Source organism: Rhineura floridana, chromosome 12 (assembly GCF_030035675.1).
Source record: "Rhineura floridana isolate rRhiFlo1 chromosome 12, rRhiFlo1.hap2, whole genome shotgun sequence".
NCBI lineage: Eukaryota > Metazoa > Chordata > Lepidosauria > Squamata > Rhineuridae > Rhineura > Rhineura floridana.
Window position 1 is genome coordinate 32,585,218 of NC_084491.1, and position 17,993 is coordinate 32,603,210.

The window sequence follows — 17,993 nt, forward strand, 5'->3', positions numbered from 1 at the left end:
TGTGTGAACCTTCCTTACTGGGATCCCCTAAAGCAGTGGTTCCCAATCTTTTTAGTATGGCAACCAACAAGTCCCACTTTACTTGGTATGGTGGCCAATTGATTTATTGTCACGTGCGTTTTGGGCCTTAGGTCTTCTCTGCTGTCAGCAAGAGGTTCCCAAGTGTTAAAATATAAGACTTGAGCGTTTCAGATGTTTGGCTATAAGTGTCAGCGCAGCGTCATAATATGCCAACCAAACAAAACGTTGTAAGAGGTATTCATCCTACCAGTTAAGGATTACAAGCAATAATTGTCTGGGGTTAGCTAATAAAGCCTGCAGCCCACTTGCACAGGTTTCATGACTCACTTGTTGAGAAATGCTGCCCTAAAGCATATGGGCCCTTTTGTTTACTAAGGAGGGCATGAGAGAGGTTTATCAGATTGGGCTCCACATGGAGAAAGGAGAAAACTTTCTCTCTCCGTACTAATGCTGGTACTCTGGGCCAGCTGGCAGTGCATGGAAATGGCTCATCCTGCTAGCAAATTCCCTATGCTTTTCTTGTGTGTGTAAGATTGCATAAGTAGGATCATAGCTCAGTAGGGGAGTACATGCTTTACTCTACTAACAATCCCAAGTTCACTTAAAAAAATAAATCTTGGGTTGTGTTCAACTAAGTCCTTCTCAGGTTCATTTATTTCAGTGGGTCTACTCTAAGTTAGCCATATCTATTAACTTCAGTGGGTCTACTCTGAGTAGGAATAGCACTGAATACCACCCCTTGCATTTAACATTGGCTACCCCTAAGCTACATGGACGATAGGAATGTGCCTTATAATAATAGGTCAGAATATGTTGCTGTTGTGTTAACTTTAATGATCTGAGGCTCCACAGTCGAAACTGGATAATCCCATGATTTAATATTGGAAACGGAATCTCGAATCTTGCTGAATCTTGATACTTTGAAAAAATATCTTTGGTAGTCTAACCAAACAGGGATGGACAAACAGGGATCCTGGGATTTTGCACTAAAAATCTGCAAAACTGTAATGACAGAACCTAAACTGCAGATGGGGAGCCTGTGGCCCTCCAGATCTTGTTGGACTCCAATTCCCATCATCAGTTTTCATTGACCATCCTGGCTGCGGCTGATGGGAGTTGGAGTCCAACAGCATTTGGAGTGACACAGCTTCCGCAGCCCTGACCTGAACCTTTATTTAGGATAATGTAACTTGACAAAGTCCAATTATTCCATTTGGGTGCCTAGGTTTCTTCAGGTGGCAGCCTGTGTCGAGTGACCTGTGCGTTGCACCCCAACATGAGTCCTCTTGGCCACATTCTCGGTGCACGTTAGAAGTTATTTCTGAGATTCCTTTCAGAGCCTCTTGCATCCAAGGGTGGCCTTAGGCATTGCAAGGCTGGGTGCCAGGGAAAGAGAGCAAACTGAAAGCATCCCATTCTAAAAAGAGGCCAGGCCCTCCTCCAGGGAATTGGTGCTGTGAACAATTTGCAAGACTTAACCTCTCTCTCCTTTCTCTCCCTGCAGCTTGCCCAGGCAGATTCACCTGCAAGACTGGCCGCTGTATTGAGAAAACCCTGCACTGCGATGGCTTTCTTGACTGCCCAGATGCTAGCGACGAACAAAACTGCAGTGAGTCATCCTTAGCCCAGCCTCTTGGCAGTGTGAATATAGAACAGGGCTATGTATACTTTGTGTCCTATCCTGCACTATGGTGATCCAGCTTCTACAACATGATTAAGCTATGCAACTTGGATTACATCTCTTATAGTTTGCATTATTCTTCCGTAGTTAGCAGGACGAGCTATTCAGGGCACTGAAGGCTTTCCCTAGAAGTCCTGGAAATCCTGCTTTCCATGCATAACCCTGAGTGAGGAGGTTTCCGCAGAAATTGCTTGCTACATCCTTTGAGGAATAGCTGTGCCATCATATGGGCTAGAAACCTGCTTTTAAAAAGTGAATTAAAGCCACAGTTCTCAGGGTGGTGAACTCTGTAGCCAGCACCAAATTATGTAGCCGTGTTCAAGGGCAGTTTTCAGATCTTTTGGTTCCCCCACCCCCGTTCAGATAGACAGGATGAGTGGCCCAGCTGGACTGACGGGCAAGTCCTCATCTGCCATACAAAGACCAGTGAGAGAGCAATGCTGTTCACCTGGTTGGTTTCTTAATTGATTTTTCACCTGGGTTGTTTTCTTAATTGCCGCCCTGGGCTCCTACTGGGAGGAAGGGCAGGATATAAATCTAATAAATAAATAATTTTAAAATACCTATGCCTTGCTTTTCCAGTGCCTATAACAACATCCAAGGCAGCTTGTGATCAAAGACTTGTATCCAATGTAGCACTAAATAGCCGTCCTGTAAGCACAAGGATTTCCACTTGCGCAACAGGACTTTCCCACTCTCTTCCCCCTGCACCTCCCTAAATCTGTTCTGGAGTTTCCCTGAACCCTCCAGAGCAGATTTGGGGAGGGCATGGGACACGCTCAGGGAGGAGGAGGGAGGGGAGTCCCATTGCGCACACAGAAATCTTTTAGCTGACGGGATGGCTGCTTAGAGCTACTTTGAAGACCAGCCAAAATAGTTACAATGCCATCTAAGAAAACAGTAAAGAAAAAGCAACTTGGCAGATTGCGACCCCAAAACCAGCTAAGCCTGTAGACCTGTTAAAATAAAACAGTTCATGAAATGCCAGGGGAGGGGGCTGGGGCAGGCAGGAGTCTCAGGATCCGGGCCCCACTGCAGAGAAAGCCCTCTTCTGTGTACCCACCAAGCAACCCCCTTCTTTCCCTATGGGAGAGGAAGCTCATGCAGGAAGAGAGCATTCTTCCAGCATCCTGTCCATAAACCATTTAGGGCTTTAAAGATAACATATGGCACTTTGAATTGGGCTCAGAAACTTGAACGGAGGCTCTTTTTTTGAAGGTGCTCTTGGCAAAGTGGTGGGTCCCTTCCTACATCGGCAGGTTCACTTGGTAGCTGTGGTAGAAGCAAGAGGATTTTTAAGTTTTCCACAATGCTCTGAAGTGACATGGTGTAATTTTCCATGCCCTGACGAGTGTAGACTTGGACACCAAGGCAGTTGTCAGTGCTTGGACAGGCACGTCTTGAAGCTTGGGCCCTGACTGCTCTCTGTTGGTGCCTGGCAGGGAAGCCAGTGAAGTTCATATAATAGTCACATGGCCTGAGTAACTGGCCCCAATCAACATGCTATTTAGACAGTTGCCTTGTTAACATGCAACACTAAGTCAAACATGGCTTAGCACGAATGAGCAATCAGGCAGGTTCCCAAAAAGGTGATAACAACCTCTTTGCGTCTTTACTCCTCTCCGGGTGTGTTGCTGCTCTGAGCGAAACCATGGCTTGGCTTAGGATGTCATCCAAACACGGACTTATGGTTTAGCTCTCGCCAGAAAAACCACAAACTGCAACCAAGGTTTGTCCTATGGTTTACAGCTCATTCTTTGGCTCTACCAAACTCTGTGTTGCTCGTCCTGTATTTGAAGCTCTTTAGGAGCTCTGCTGTACTGTTGCTTGCAAGTTGGAGCCGACTCTCTGCCCGCTTTGCTGCCTCCTTCCTCAGATTGTACCGAGAAGCAGTTCCGATGCCGAAACGGTTATTGTAAGCATAAGTACTGGGTCTGTGACGGCATGAACGACTGCGGGGACAATAGTGATGAACTCCAGTGTGGTGAGTATGGAGGGATGGGGTGGAAGGAGCCAGTGTGGTCTTTGTCAAAGGTTGGCCAACTCCCTGCCTCTGCTGCAGCAGTGGCCTATCTTGGGGCCTTTTTACTTTTGCACATGTAACGCTCAGATTCTCCTTGCGTTTGTCAGAATGTCCGGCAAATAACTTCAAGTGCGGCAATGGCAAATGCATCCTGGAGCTCCAGAAATGTGATGGCAAGGATGACTGCGGCGATGGCAGCGATGAGGGAAATTGTGGCTCTGGTAAGGGTCTAGCACCAAGGCAGTAGGAGCTGGTCCGTTAGGGCGAGTGGGACTTTGCCCCACCAGCCTCAGTCGGCCTGCCTTCTTACTTGCATCCGGTCCAGGGGGTGGCACTCCCTGTCAGTTTCTTCCTCCACAGTCTGTAGAACCAGTTGCCCTTGTAGAACTTGGTCGGGAGGCGGAAGGGGGCAAAACTAGAGTGAATTGACTCTGCCTGTCATTGTCTCTCTCCACCTACTGTTGGCTGCTTTGCCTTCTGCCCTGCCAGTCTTAATGGGCACCAGCCTCGACTGCACCAAGGTCCCTGGAATGGGAGTTGCAAGCAGTTGCTTTTGCTTGCCTGTCCCCGTGGTTTGGGCATGGAAGCAGAGCACAGTCTTTATGATCTTGCCTTTTTTTTCTTTCCTTTTTTGGCTGGGAGGCGTCATTTGTAGCAAGGGGGAATGATAGATCACCACCCTACTGGTTCAGGCTCTCTGAAAGCTCCTTAACACCATAGTTGGGTTCATGTGTGTAATGGCACACAGCCTTTCTGCACAAGGAAGATGGTTTTCAGTGACATGATGTCCAGATGTCCCAGAGTGCTCTGTTTGGCTTTGCTCTGATCCTTGGCAGGGTAGTTATTACTGGAAGCACCATGATAATGACATCTGCTCTCATAAGGAAATGCAGTGGTTCCAGGAGTGATGCAGATCACTTCCGTGGTTTCTTCCTCTGAGTGACCCCCTCCTCAGCCCTCAGACATAATATCCTCTCTGAACTTGAATGCTGCTATGTTAACCTCAGTTTCATCCTTTCCTGCTGATGAGCGCCCTTTTCTGTGTTTGCTTGCAGTAGCCGTGGTCCCCTGCCAGGAATATACCTACAAATGCCGCAACAACCTGTGTGTGAACAAGAAGAACCCAGAGTGTGATGGAAAGAAGGACTGTAGCGATAATTCGGATGAGGAGAACTGCAGTGAGTTACAGTTCTAGCTGTTGCCTCTCAGGAGGTTGCTGACCTGAGACACAAACATCCATATCTAGCAACGAGTCAGCAGTCCCTGATCACCAGGGGTGTAGCTGTCCAGTAATACCGTGTGGTGGTGCTGTTTGTAGACCTGTTACTTTTTTCGGAGCTGGGTCCCAGCCAGATCCCTATGTAGGAGCCAATTAACATGAAAATGGAGCATATTAGCCATTGAGAAGAGTCCTCGTGCTTTTGTGCTGATTGGAACCAACTAGAGTGAAAAGAGTTGAGTCAGCCACTGAGAAGACTGTTCTCAGTAGCTAACACACAGCCTCTCCTTTCATGCTGATTGGCTTCTAGGGATGTCTGTGGTAGTGGAGTGTGGACTTGGAAGGTGACAGGGAGAGCAGTGGAAACAAGGGAAAGTGGAAAAGAGGGTGTGGTGTGACTATCATGAAGGGATCCTGCACTTCTGAATTTCCCACTACACTACTGATGATCATTTGGTAAAATGTCAGGAACCTAAACATCAACCTGCTGTTCCTCTTTAATCATTACTTTTTGGCTTGCTCAGTGCTTGCTCTGTACGTTCTAAAGTTTGCCAACCTCGTGCCTGCAGACGTTTTGGACTACATCTCCCATTGGCCCAGAGCTTCCTGGGATTGATAGGAGTTGTACTCCAAGACATCTGGAGAGCATCAGGTTGGCAAAGGCTGTTCTAGACCCGCCACCCAAAGTACTAGGTCTGTCAACAGGTTAAAGAATTCTAGTTTATTTAGGCTGCGATTCTATACCTGTTTACCTGGGTGTAAGCCCCATTGGATTCAAAGGGAGTGACTTCAGAATAAACATGTATAGCAATCAATTGATTTTTTTTAAAAAAAATATGAAATTAGAAGTTCATATTGTATAGAAATCCAGTAAAGATACATTTTTAAAAAAAAATTTTTTGAAGGTGTTGAGATAATTTAGGGTACAACAAGAAAACGCTACCATTGACTGGTAGAAGGAAAGAGCGTCTGTAACTTTGATTCATGTCTGACATAACCAGCATCAAAATAGCTGCAGAAAAATAAAAAACACCGTAAACTGTCACCCATTGCTTATGTAGCTGAAGATTTTTAGTTGGTTGGTCCGTCGGTTGCAGCCCTACACTTGAAAAAGCAGTGCTCTCATTTGTTTATGGCCTACCCAAATATATAAGGTGCACAACAATTGGTTCAGGATGGTGGGTAAGACTGAGCTGCAAATTGGGGAAATCGCTCCCCTGATTCAAATTACAGGAAAGGGCTGTAGCTCAGTGGGAGAGCATCTGCTTTGCAGGCAGAAGGTCCCAGGTTCAATCCCTGGCGTCTCCAGGTAGGGGTGGGAGTGTCCCCTGCCTGAAACCCTGGAGACCCACTGCCAGTCAGTGTAGACAGCACTGAGCTAGATGGTCCCAATAGGCTTGACTCGGTATAAGGCACTTTCCTGTGTTCCTGCATCACCTGCCCTAACCTTGCTAGATATTCTTAAGCAAACCATACTCACAAATGCAGTAATAATAATAATAATAATATGATGATGATGATGATGGACTACCTTCTAGGGCTGTTTTAACAATGCTGTATTTTAAAATTGTTGTAGCCTGCCCTGAGACTTTTGGGTGAAGGCTGGGTAATAAATGAAGATGACACTCTAGCCCCTTTGGCCTGTGTTGCAAATGCATGTAATAACATCCCTCTTCAGTTATCAGCTGATTTTGCAAAAGCATTTGGAAGCATCTTCTCTTCCATGCGGGGGTGGGGAACCTGTGGCCCTCCAGATGTTGCTGGACTACAACTGATGATCAGAGATGATGGGTGTTTTAGTCCAGCAGCATCTGGAAGGCCACAGGTTCCCCACCCCTGCCATAAGGCAGTCCCTGGAGTGATGGAGGGTATCGCTTGGGGATGCCAGGAGAGCCAACGGACTCATTCTTTGTTTTCTTGGGGCTTCTGAATCTTGTTCCTTTCAGGCTGTGGCAAGCGCTTCTTCAGCAAGCAATCCCGGATTGTTGGGGGGCAGGACTCCGATGTGGCCGAATGGCCCTGGCAGGTCAGCTTACATGGCAAGGACGAGGGTCATCTCTGCGGGGCTTCCTTGATATCTGAGAAGTGGCTGGTGTCAGCAGCGCATTGCTTTTACAATGACAACTCCAGGTTTGTAGAGATTTAGGAGTCCTCTAGTAACATACCAGCTGATATTTCTCCGTTTACCTGTGTGCTTTTTGGTGTGAAGTTTTAATGCTGTCCTTTCCCCCTGCCCCCATCCCAATCCAGCGGCATAGCAGATATCTTAGAATAAGGCCCTCGGATACAATAGTAGCCGTGCAGGCAGAACAGAGAGCAGCCTTGCCCCAGTTATCTGAGCTGAATTCTGGGCTCGACAAATGGGATTCATATCCCAGTTGAGGCTTTCTGAATTCTGGCCGACATATCATGAAAAGCTGCATGGCTAGAATACTTGGTTGCAAAACTCTTGCAGACACCACACGTCCGTCTCCCCTGCAGGTATATGGATTCCAAGATCTGGACAGCCTTCATGGGGCTTCATGACCAGCGGGACAGGGCCAATAACTACGTTCAGCAACGGAGCATCAAGAGCCTCATCATCCACCCGTTCTTCAATGACTTTAACTTTGACTACGACATTGCCCTGCTTGAATTGGCAAGCCTGGTCAACTTCTCCAGCTACATCCAGCCTATATGCCTGCCTGACGTCTCCCACGATTTCCCGCCTGGCAAATCCATCTGGGTGACCGGATGGGGACACACTCAACAATCAGGTGAGTTTGGGGTAGCGAGGGGGAACTTGGAGGAGGAGGCTGGAGGAGCAAAACAATGACAGGCCTGCAGTTTGGTGGGACGGGGTAATATGTATTAATATGTATCTAAAAAGATCGCCATTGGTTGCAATTTAGGTAGATTTTCATGGCTGGGGAAAGCACCAGGATAAAAGAACCAAGAAATATAAAACTTAACCTCAGGAGATAAAATTGGGTAAATCTACAACATATAATTCCAATATAAATCAATAAAGAATATTCAACTTTGTCTCCTTAATCCAACCGTATGTATATAAAAATACAGAAAACAATTGGAAAATATATAACAAATGAATAAAATATCTAAAACACCATTATTGTGAACATATATTGAGAATTATATCCAAGCATCAGCTGATAGAGCCAGCAGTAGTATGACAAACAATTGTATTATAGACCAAACCTGTTCCACCCTGTAAGGGTCTTCTTCAGTGGTCAATAATTATATATAACTCAATATTGGGACTACTTATAATTGTTTACTGGTGTGACAATATGGGGAATCATAGAATAGTAGAGTTGGAAGGAGCCTATAAGGCCATCGAGTCCAACCCCCTGCTCAATGCAGGAATCCAACTTAAAGCATACCTGACAGCTGACAGCTGCCTCTTGAATGCCTCCAGTGTTGGAGAGCCCACCACCTCCCTGGGTAATTGGTTCCATTGCCGTACCACCTGTTTTTCCTGATGTTCAGTCGAAATCTGGCTTCCTGTAACTGGAGCCCATCATTCTGTGTTCTGGACTCTGGCATTATCAAGAAGAGATCCTGGCCCTCCTCTGTGTGACAACTTTTCAAGTACTTGAAGAGTGTTACCATATTTCCCCTCAGTCTTCTCTTCTCAAGGTTAAACATGCCCAGTTCTTTCAGTCTTTCTTCATAGAGCTTTGTTCCCTGATCATCCTTGTTGCCCTCCTCTGAACCTGTTCCAGTTTGTCTGCATCCTTCTTAAAGTGCAGTGTCCAGAACTGGATGCAGTATTCAAGATGAGGCCTAACCAGTGCCGAATAGAGGGAAACTAGTACTTCATGCGATTTGGAAACTATACTTCTGTTAATGCAGCCTAAAATGGCATTTGCCTATTTTACAGCCACATCGCACTGTTGGCTCATATTCAGCTTGTGATCAACAACAATTTGAAGATCCTTCTCACATGTAGTATTACTGAGCCAAGTATCCCCCATCTTATAACTGTGCATTTGGCTTCTTTTTCTTAGGAAAGCACCAGGACATACGAAGCTTCCTTATAATGAGTCAGACCATTGGTCCATTTAGCTCACTGCTGTCTCCACCAGGTGTGGGGAGCCTTTGTCCCTCCAGTTGTTGCTGAAGTATAACTCGTATCATCCCAGGCCATTGGCCATGCTGGCTAGGGCTGATGCGAGTAGTAATTCAGCAACATCTGGAGGGCGAAAGGTCCCGTCCCCCCCGGTCTGCACTGACTTGCAGGGGCTCTCCAGGTTTTCAAACAACCAACACAAACTGGAGCATCCATTATATGAAGAACAAAAACAACAATGCTAACAAGCACACAACTGGAGAAATGTTGTATACACAAATATGTAATTTATAAAATATGGGGGAAAGGAACAACCAGCAAAATACTGGACTAGCACGTAGCAAATGCTAATGACAATCTGACAGAATAGGCAACAAGATTAAAGCATGCAGCGTACAAACATGTTAGAGACCACATCAATTAACAGACATGCTGTATGCAAAGATGTAAACAGAAATCTTGATGTGAACGTAGATCTTACAGGATCCCAGTATAATCCTTCAGAAATGAAATATCTTTCTAGTACAATCTCAGTAATGCCTCAGAAACAACACACGCCATGCCATGGGAGCAATGATAAAAACTGGAAACTGTCTTTCATTGTACTTTAGTGTCTCTTACAACAAAAACATATTTGTTGTTTCTCCAGAGGGGAACATAGCTCGAACCACTGGCAGCAGCTCACATCAACTCTAATGGCAGTGAGTTGTTTAGGCAGGCCCTGCCATATACTGGGATCCTGTAAGTTCTATGTTCACAGCAGGATTTATGTTTACATGTTTCTACACAGCATGCTTTAATCTTGTTGCCTAGTTTGTGAGATTGTCATTAGTGTCTGTTATGTACTAGTCCAGTATTTTGCTGTAGCCCCGTCAGAAGACAATGAGTCCATGCCACTGGCTTAAGTTGCAAACCATTGCAAATCCTGCCCCACCCCATTAATGCACTTAATCCAGACTGCAATATGCTCTGTAAATGGAGAGCAATGGCAGATCAGATGCAAAAAAAAACCCCTTAAAAAGTAACATTGCAAGAGTATTTTATGTATTTGTTTAATTTATATCCCGTCCTTCCTCCTAGAAGGAGTCTAGGGCGGCAAGCAAAAACACTAAAAACGTTAAAATATCTTAAGGACAAAAGACTTCAAAACATATGAAAACAAAACATCTTTAAAAATCTTTAAAAAACATTTTAAAAAGCAATTCCAGCGCAGACACAGACTGGGATAAGGTGCCTACTTAAAAGTCTTGTTGAAAGAGGAAAGTCTTCAATAGGTCCCAAAAACATAACAGGTGTCTGTCTGATATTTAAGGGGAGGCTGCAGCTGTCTTACTAGCCAAAGCTGGTAAAAGGCACTCCTAGCCACTGAGGTCACCTGGGCCTCTAGCGACAAAGATGGGTCCAGGAGCATCCCTCAGGCTACAAAGCTGCTCTTTCAGAGGGAGTACAACCGCATCCAAAGTAGGCAATCAACCAATTATCCAAACTCAGGAACCACCAACTCACAGTGCCTCCATCTTGCTAGGATTGAGACTCAGTTAATGGGCCCTCATCCAGCCCACCACCAAGTCCAGGTATCAGTCCAAGGTTTGCACAGCCTCTCCCAATCCAGATGTTACAGAGGAATACAGCTGGGTATCATCAGTGTACTGCTGACACCTCGCCCCAAATCTCTTGATGACTGCTCCCAAGGGCTTCATATAGATGTCAAGCAGTATTGGGAACAAGATAACCCTGCAGCACCCCACAGCACAACTGCCAGGGCCCCGAAAGATAATCACCCCATGCTGTTTTCTGAAAATGATCCAGGAGATAGGATCGGAACCACTGTAAGTGCCTCTGATACCCATCTCGCCAAGTTGGCTCAGAAGAATACCGTGGTCAGTGGTATCAAAAGCTGCTTGAGAGATCAAGTAAAAATAACAGGGTTGCACTCCCCTTGTACTTCTCATGATAAAGATCATCCATCAGAGTGACCAAGGGCAATTCAGTCCCATAACCAGGGCTGGTTGGAATGGGTCAGGATAATCTGTTTCATCCTAAGTACTTTCCGTTTTTTGCACTACAACCCTCTTAATCACCTTCCCTAAAAAGGGGATATTTGCAACTGTGTGGTAGTTGTCACAAACCAATGGGTCCAGGGTGGGCTTTTTCAGGAGCGATCAGATCACTGCCTGTTTCAGTGTGGCTGGGACCACTCCCTCTTGCAAAGACATGTTGACCACACCCTGGATCCACTTGGTCATAACTCCTCGGCAAACTTTTAATAAGCCAAGAAGGGCAAGGGTCGAGAGGACATGTTGCTGGCTGTATTGTCGCAAGCACCTTGTCTACGTCATCAGGCCACATCAACTGAAACTGATCCCAAGAAGTTGCAGTAGACATTGCACTGGACACCTCACTGGGGACTACAGTAGATGTGGATGAGGCATCAAGATTGGTATGGAGGCGAGCAACTTTGCCCTCAACGTGCCTTGCAAACACTTCACAGTGGGCTTCCAAAGGGTCCAAAGCTCCATTTCTTGCAGTTGATGTTAACAGACCCCTGATAATATGAAAAACTCCACTGGCCGGGTACTTGAGGATGTGATGGAGGCAGAGAAATGGGCCTTCTTTGCCGCCCTCACTGCCACACAGTAGGCATGGTTATGATGTTTTACTTGTGCCCAATCAACCTCACAGCACGTCTTTTGCCACTTGCACTCTAGCTGTCATCCAGCCTGTTTCATTGCCTTTAGTTTACTGGTGTACCAAGGTGCAAACCGGGCTCCACAGTGCTGGAGAGGGCTCTCAGTAGCAACTGTGTTAAGAGCCCAATGCATCTCGTTGTTCCACAGCATATCAAGGGCTTCAGCAGGGTCACCTGCTCTATCTACTAGAAACCCCCCAGTAGTGGAGAGTTCCATTAGTCTCCATTATTTGACAACACTTCTTCTTTCTCATATTTACTGCAAAAGTTTCCACGAACACATCAACATGAATTATAGTTCCTTGAAGAGCCTTTGCTGTAGGGCTATATAGACCACCACACACACCTTACATTTGTAGAAAGACGAGAAGGAATGCAGCTCTTGTGCAGTTCTGTGTGTTGTAACAGAAAGGTGCAGCTGCCTCACTGCTGTTTGCTTTGCAGCAAAACCAGAAGAAAACATGGAAGAACCAATTCTGATTAAACATGTTTAGATCCTCCCTCAATCTGATTTCTGCCCTTTTTGGTGGATGTGTTTAAATGTCCTCCCACATGTCTCCCTTTGCAACAGCCAGCTCACTCAATGCATTTCTCACCAACGGAAGCAATTTTGGTCTCCCGTGGTTGCATGCTCGTTGCAGGCATGGGCAGCAGTAGAGACGCCGGCAAGGTTGGACTCCAACTCCCATCACCCCTAACTAGTGGCCATGCCGCTTGCAGCTCATGGGAGTTGGAGTCCGGCAACATCTGGAGGGCCATGGGTTCCCATCCCTGCCCTGGACCTCACCCAGAAGTGAGCTTCAGGGACTGAGTAATGCCTCCTTAAAGAAGAAGTGAACATTGGAACCTCCCCAGTTCTGGCTGGTTTGGATTTGAAAGGCATGATTTACACAGGGAACCTGGTGTTGGGTGATGGCGGGAGGCAGAAGCCCAGCAACTAGAGGGATCCCTGTGTGTATGTGATTCCCCTCCTCCCAGCAGCACACACACAAACAGCAGTTTTACCAGGGCAGCTCTTCAAAGCATCCCGCTTGGCAAACCAATGGAGAAACGTCTCGCATTCGGTTTTGCCTAGGGCCTCTCTTTAGAGGGCTGCCTCCGGGAACATTTAATGAATTTGGATTGGTTCTTAAATGAACTGAGTTATTTCCTGATTTTGGAGGAAGCAGCTCTGCTTCTTCCTAAAGGTAATCTGATGTGCAGGGCGGTGCAAGTTCACCGATCTCTGGAGAACAGTAACTTCTGTGGCTCTTCTGCCCTGATGTACCAAGGGGGCAGGGGAATGGCATATCTTAATCTGTTTGGAGGTGTTTTTTTGTGGGGGTGTATATCCTAATGGTTTTTAATTTGAGAATGTTTTGTACACCCAGCAGAGTCATTTTTTTTTAAAAAAGAAAACCCATATAAAATGGTATTTTCTCCTGTACACCTTTGTGATCCTTGGCAGGAACCGGTGCCAGCATCTTGCAGAAGGCCGAAATCCGGGTGATCAATCAGACTACGTGCAGCTCACTGTTCCCCACCTCAATCACACCACGAATGATATGTGTGGGGCTCCTGACAGGAGGAATTGATGCCTGCCAGGTAAGGAGTCTACAGCTGAGTTTCCCAAATTGTGGGCCATGAGCTTCATTCAGGTGGTACACGGGACGTCTGTAAAAATACAATTAAATACAAATACAATTAAAAATTAAACAGTATGTAGCACAGCACATTGCAATTGCTATTTTCTGTGATGTTCTTTAGGTTGTTTTTAACTGTTTTTAATTATATGTTTTTAAATTATTGTAACCTGCCCTGGTACCCTTGGGTGAAGGGTGGGTAATTAATAAATAAAAATGATAATGATAGCTACAACAGGCAGAAATATTATTGTGGTCCTCCAAGACCCTCAGCAATTTTCAAGTGGTCCATGGGATAAAAAGTTTAGGAGCGACTGTTCTCCAGGGAGAGGGCCGTGGCTGTGGAGATCACAGAATGAAGCAAAGTTGATGTGCTCCTTGAACCACCACAATCATTTGGAAGCCACCAGCCTCCTTTGGTGGTTTTACCAGCCCTGTGCCTTGCTTGGCCCCTTCTTGACATGACTGGTCACTGTTCAGTAGGTTTTAAGCAACAAAGCAGCTATTATGTCTAGCTCATAGAGTTGCAGCCAACAAAACTACTCAGAGTAGACGCATTGAAATGAGTGGACTTATGTTAGTCCATGTCTATTCATTTCAGTGGGTCTACTTTATATAGAACTTAGTTGGCTACAACCCATAGACTGCATGGGGAACCTCTGGCCCACTAGGCCTCTCCATTTACCCTAGAGGGCATTTTGGGGAAGCCAGACATGCCCACCCAACACCTGGCATCATTACTCTGATGTTTTTCAGAGGCTTAAGGAGCACTCCAGGGCTGCTTGCAAAGGGCTTTCAAACAACCCTGCACTGCACTTTGAAGTCTTGCAGCATCACTTGATGTCAGATTGGGCACACCAGGGTTCAGGGAGATAAGGATCCTGCCCATCTTAGCCAGAAAAGTTTCCCCACACCTGTCATAGATTCTACCTTTTGCTGTGCCTCGTCTGTTCCGGCTTTATAGCCTCATCTTGCAATCCCTATCTCTGCCACTTCTCCCTCAGAGTTGTCCCGACCCCAACCGAGGCCCGATTTATGGCTGGTTACAAATGCTAGTTTTCCCTTAGAACAAAGTGGCTTCTTGGACTGCCAGCAGGTGAAAAGGGACAGAAGAGTGGTCCTCTTCCTAAACATGCGCTCTTGTCTCTTGGCAGGGAGATTCTGGCGGACCGCTGTCCAGCTTAGAGGCCGACAACACGATGTTCCTGGCTGGCATAGTCAGCTGGGGGGAAGGCTGTGCCCAACGGAACAAGCCAGGAATCTACACTCGGGTTTCACAGCTTCGGGACTGGATCAAAGAGCGAACAGGCGTGTAGGATGCTGTAGACATTGGAACAGTTCATACAGCTCCCCTCCCTTTTTTTTTGTCTCTGGGTCTATCAAGCTTGCAGTTAAAGACACTCCCACGTGATGTGAAGGGAACTCTGCATATCTTGTTCACTCCTATATTTCCTTCTCCATTTTTTCTCTGTTTTTAAATTATGAAGCCAGTGACACTCCTGGATTGATTGTACAATGGCCCCTTACATGGACTTTCGCCACGTTGAGAGCCCTCCCGCTCTTGCTCACAGAGACTGGCTGACTTTTTAATTTTTAATGTGAACCTGCTTATGGATTTAAATACGCGAAGGGGACGGTGCTCCTGCCTCTGTGCAGGCCGCATGAGGTGAGGGCCGGACAGCTGTTCTTTGCTTTTCAGATAGGACTGCAGCACCCCTGTGTGCTGACCAGTTGGCAGTGTGAGGCCCAGTTGTCTCATCTAAAAACCAAGTTGCCACCGTGTGTGTAGGTATGTGTGTTTGTGATTCTGGAGACCAGGTGAAATAATGTTGGGTTTTTGTATTTTTGGGACTGGTCCAGTATAGCATCTGTGACCTAGTCTGTTTTTCTCCTCTCTACCCCCAAGGAGGCTTTATCATGAATAGGCAGTACCCAAAACGTTGATCGTTTTCCAAAACTGCTCAGAGGAGGGAAGGATTGCCCTTATTCTGTGGGCTTTTCTGCAGGTGCCTGAGGATTTTAATATTACAGGGAAGTGTCCTTATCCATCACTCTCTGCTGGATAAAACATTTGCTAACAACCACTAAGGGCAGATGGGTTGATGAATTGCCCTGGCTAATGCGATTAGTTATATTTTTTTATTTTGTATTGTGTGTGGATATTTTCTTCTAAAAGTATGTTTGATAGTGTGTGTGCAAAGTTAACTACAAAGGTCTGCAGTCAGAAAGGTAACTGAGTTATAGCTGGCTGCTCTTACCTCCACCCAGTCCCGTCCAGTCTGCCAGTTTTTAATTTCCTTGCTGCACTGGGTTAAAAGAACGCTGCAGCTACATCACTCTATCCAAGTGCTCCCTTCAGCACCTACAGCTCTGTCACAGGTGCAATAAAATGTTTATATGAGTATCCAGCATCTGCCTATTTGCTTACCTGTAACCTCCCTTTGATCTAGTTCCCCTCCCTCTCTTGATTTTTATGATGCTTCTGCCCTTCTCTAAATCATTGGGATAATGGAGCTGGCTGCAAATTTTTCTGGCTCGTGGGCTAATTAAAAAGTGTTTAACTTCTGTGTTGGTACCATCCTGCAATATGTTGATCTCCTTACAGGTTATATAAGGGACACCACATTGCGTTTTGCATTGTCTCAAGCTACAAGGATGACGCTGATGCCATCCTAAAACCAGATATGAGACTGTTGCAGTCCTGCTGGAATATTTGTGACTTGTGCACGCCTGACTGGCTGCAGGATTGGGCAGCAGTTACTCTGAACATCTCGTTAGGGTATACTCGAAAATCCCTCTCGTGCAAACCAGTTGGGCATGCTCCTTTTTGCAAGGGTTAAAGACATGTCTGTTCCAACTGACAGCAGAGGGGTGTGGCTGTGAATAGAAGGGAGTGTTGGATCTCAATATTATGAATTGCTTGGCATTTTAAAAGCCAAGGGCCTTGTGCCTTAGTCTGTTTCTCAAAATCCTGTATATCCCATTGAGCAAGAAGGATTCTAAACTAGACATCAGTTTGATGGGGCTTCCAAGACTACAGTGAAATGTGTCAGGTTCTGGTTGTCCCATAAATGTTTTGAGCTTGTCACACCACTATATCCTGAGAATGGCATTCTGGGATTTGTAATCTCCCTCCACTGGGTTTTTCCTCAAGGTTCCAGCAGATGTAATACATTTAGACACTAATTTAATGTGATAAGGGGAATCTCTTGGACTCCCAACTCCCATCAGCCCCAGCCAGCATGGATGATGATCAGGGTTGATGGGAATAGTAGTCGAGCAGCATCTAGAGGGCCACACATCCCCCACCTCTGTTTTAGGAGAATATTACAGGGTTGGGCATCCCCCTAACCTGTTTCTTTGTATTAGAATAGCATAGATGTAGGTAGAGCCTCTCTGTGTGTGAGAAAGAGAGCAAGCAAGAGAGAGAGCGTGTGTATGCATGAATGAGATTTTTCTGTCCCATTATGGGTCAGATTGGCATTGCCACAATGTGCCTTAATGCATAGCTTGTTCAATGTATGGAACTCAGCCTGCCTGGGTTCTTTACTGTTAGCAAGCAGCTTTATTGATATAAGCCAATAACGGATGCTTTTAGTTAGCGTGTGGTGCTGAACTTTTGTTTTGGGTTTGATGTCAGTGGTGGGTGGATATACGGGTGGTCTTTTGTCTGTGTTTGCTATGTGTGCCGAATAACTGTATTAACGCTGTAGATCCCTGATCTTGTAGTGGCTGTGAGGAGCAAAGAATGCTGGTGAGCATGTTTGGGAAATAAGCACCCTGAAGTATATATGGAAGCAGAGAGGAGGGAATGGAGGGCGCTGGAGAAATAGAAGTCATTTTCCAGGCTACCTTATCAGACTTCCTTTTTGTGTCTAAATGTGATTTTCTTTTCTTTTTGTAATGGTTACTTCTCCACAAGGATGACATTTTCTCTCTGAACCTTTGTTACGCTTGCTACATATGCCTGGTATTTCCCTATTGTTGGTCCAGATGGTAGATGTGAGAAAATAAACAAGATGGGGGAAAGTGCCTGTTTGTGTTTTTAATAATATAAGAAATGCTTCAGTGATCCTCATTTTTGCAAAATGAAGCCACAAGAAGAGTCAGATAAGGGATCCCCCCCCATAATTTATCTGTTTCTATTTTTTAAAAAGAAAATGTTGCAAAATTGTTTTTAAATGGGTTGACTGTCAACTTCCTATTATGTTTGTAAATATTGTATCTTTTTAAGAAACCACTGTAAATATATCTAAATGAATGGAAACCATACCAACTTCAATTCCCACCCACTCCCTTTTTTCTTATTGAAGATCTGAATGAAATTGTTATGTGTGGTGATTTTTAATCTGTATTAAAACTTGGATTTTTGTACAGAATGTTTGTCTCATTTGATTGTATATAAAGGTGTTGAAGTGTTTTAACAAAAATGATCTGAGAAAGTTGCCCCCCCCTTTTTTTGAAGCAAAACATTTTCCTTGTGAGAATGTGAATCATAGAGGTAGAGGGTATATCATTGATCATCTAGTCCAACCCTCTGCTGTTGCAGGAAATTCACTACTACAGGATCCCTGATAGGTAAAGCTTGGTAGTGGAACACTGGAAATATACCATGGGCTAAGCTGTGAGTGTGTAAACTAGCACTGCCATGCTGGAAAAGAATCAA

The 17,993-nt window shown here is 45.5% G+C and overlaps 1 protein-coding gene across 2 annotated transcripts in view; it reads left to right on the forward strand.

Annotated features, from left to right (window-relative positions):
* ST14 (ST14 transmembrane serine protease matriptase) overlaps positions 1–17,661 on the forward strand; it is a 60,283-nt gene extending 42,622 nt beyond the window's left edge. For both annotated transcript variants that reach the window (XM_061592682.1, XM_061592683.1), the window contains 8 exons: positions 1,526–1,630; positions 3,579–3,686; positions 3,833–3,946; positions 4,781–4,903; positions 6,891–7,074; positions 7,426–7,700; positions 13,153–13,289; positions 14,482–17,661. In XM_061592682.1, the coding sequence (XP_061448666.1) occupies positions 1,526–1,630; positions 3,579–3,686; positions 3,833–3,946; positions 4,781–4,903; positions 6,891–7,074; positions 7,426–7,700; positions 13,153–13,289; positions 14,482–14,643 (1,208 nt within the window). In that variant the 3' untranslated portion in view covers positions 14,644–17,661. The remainder of the gene's footprint in view (positions 1–1,525; positions 1,631–3,578; positions 3,687–3,832; positions 3,947–4,780; positions 4,904–6,890; positions 7,075–7,425; positions 7,701–13,152; positions 13,290–14,481) is intronic.
* Positions 17,662–17,993: the final 332 nt, after the last annotated feature.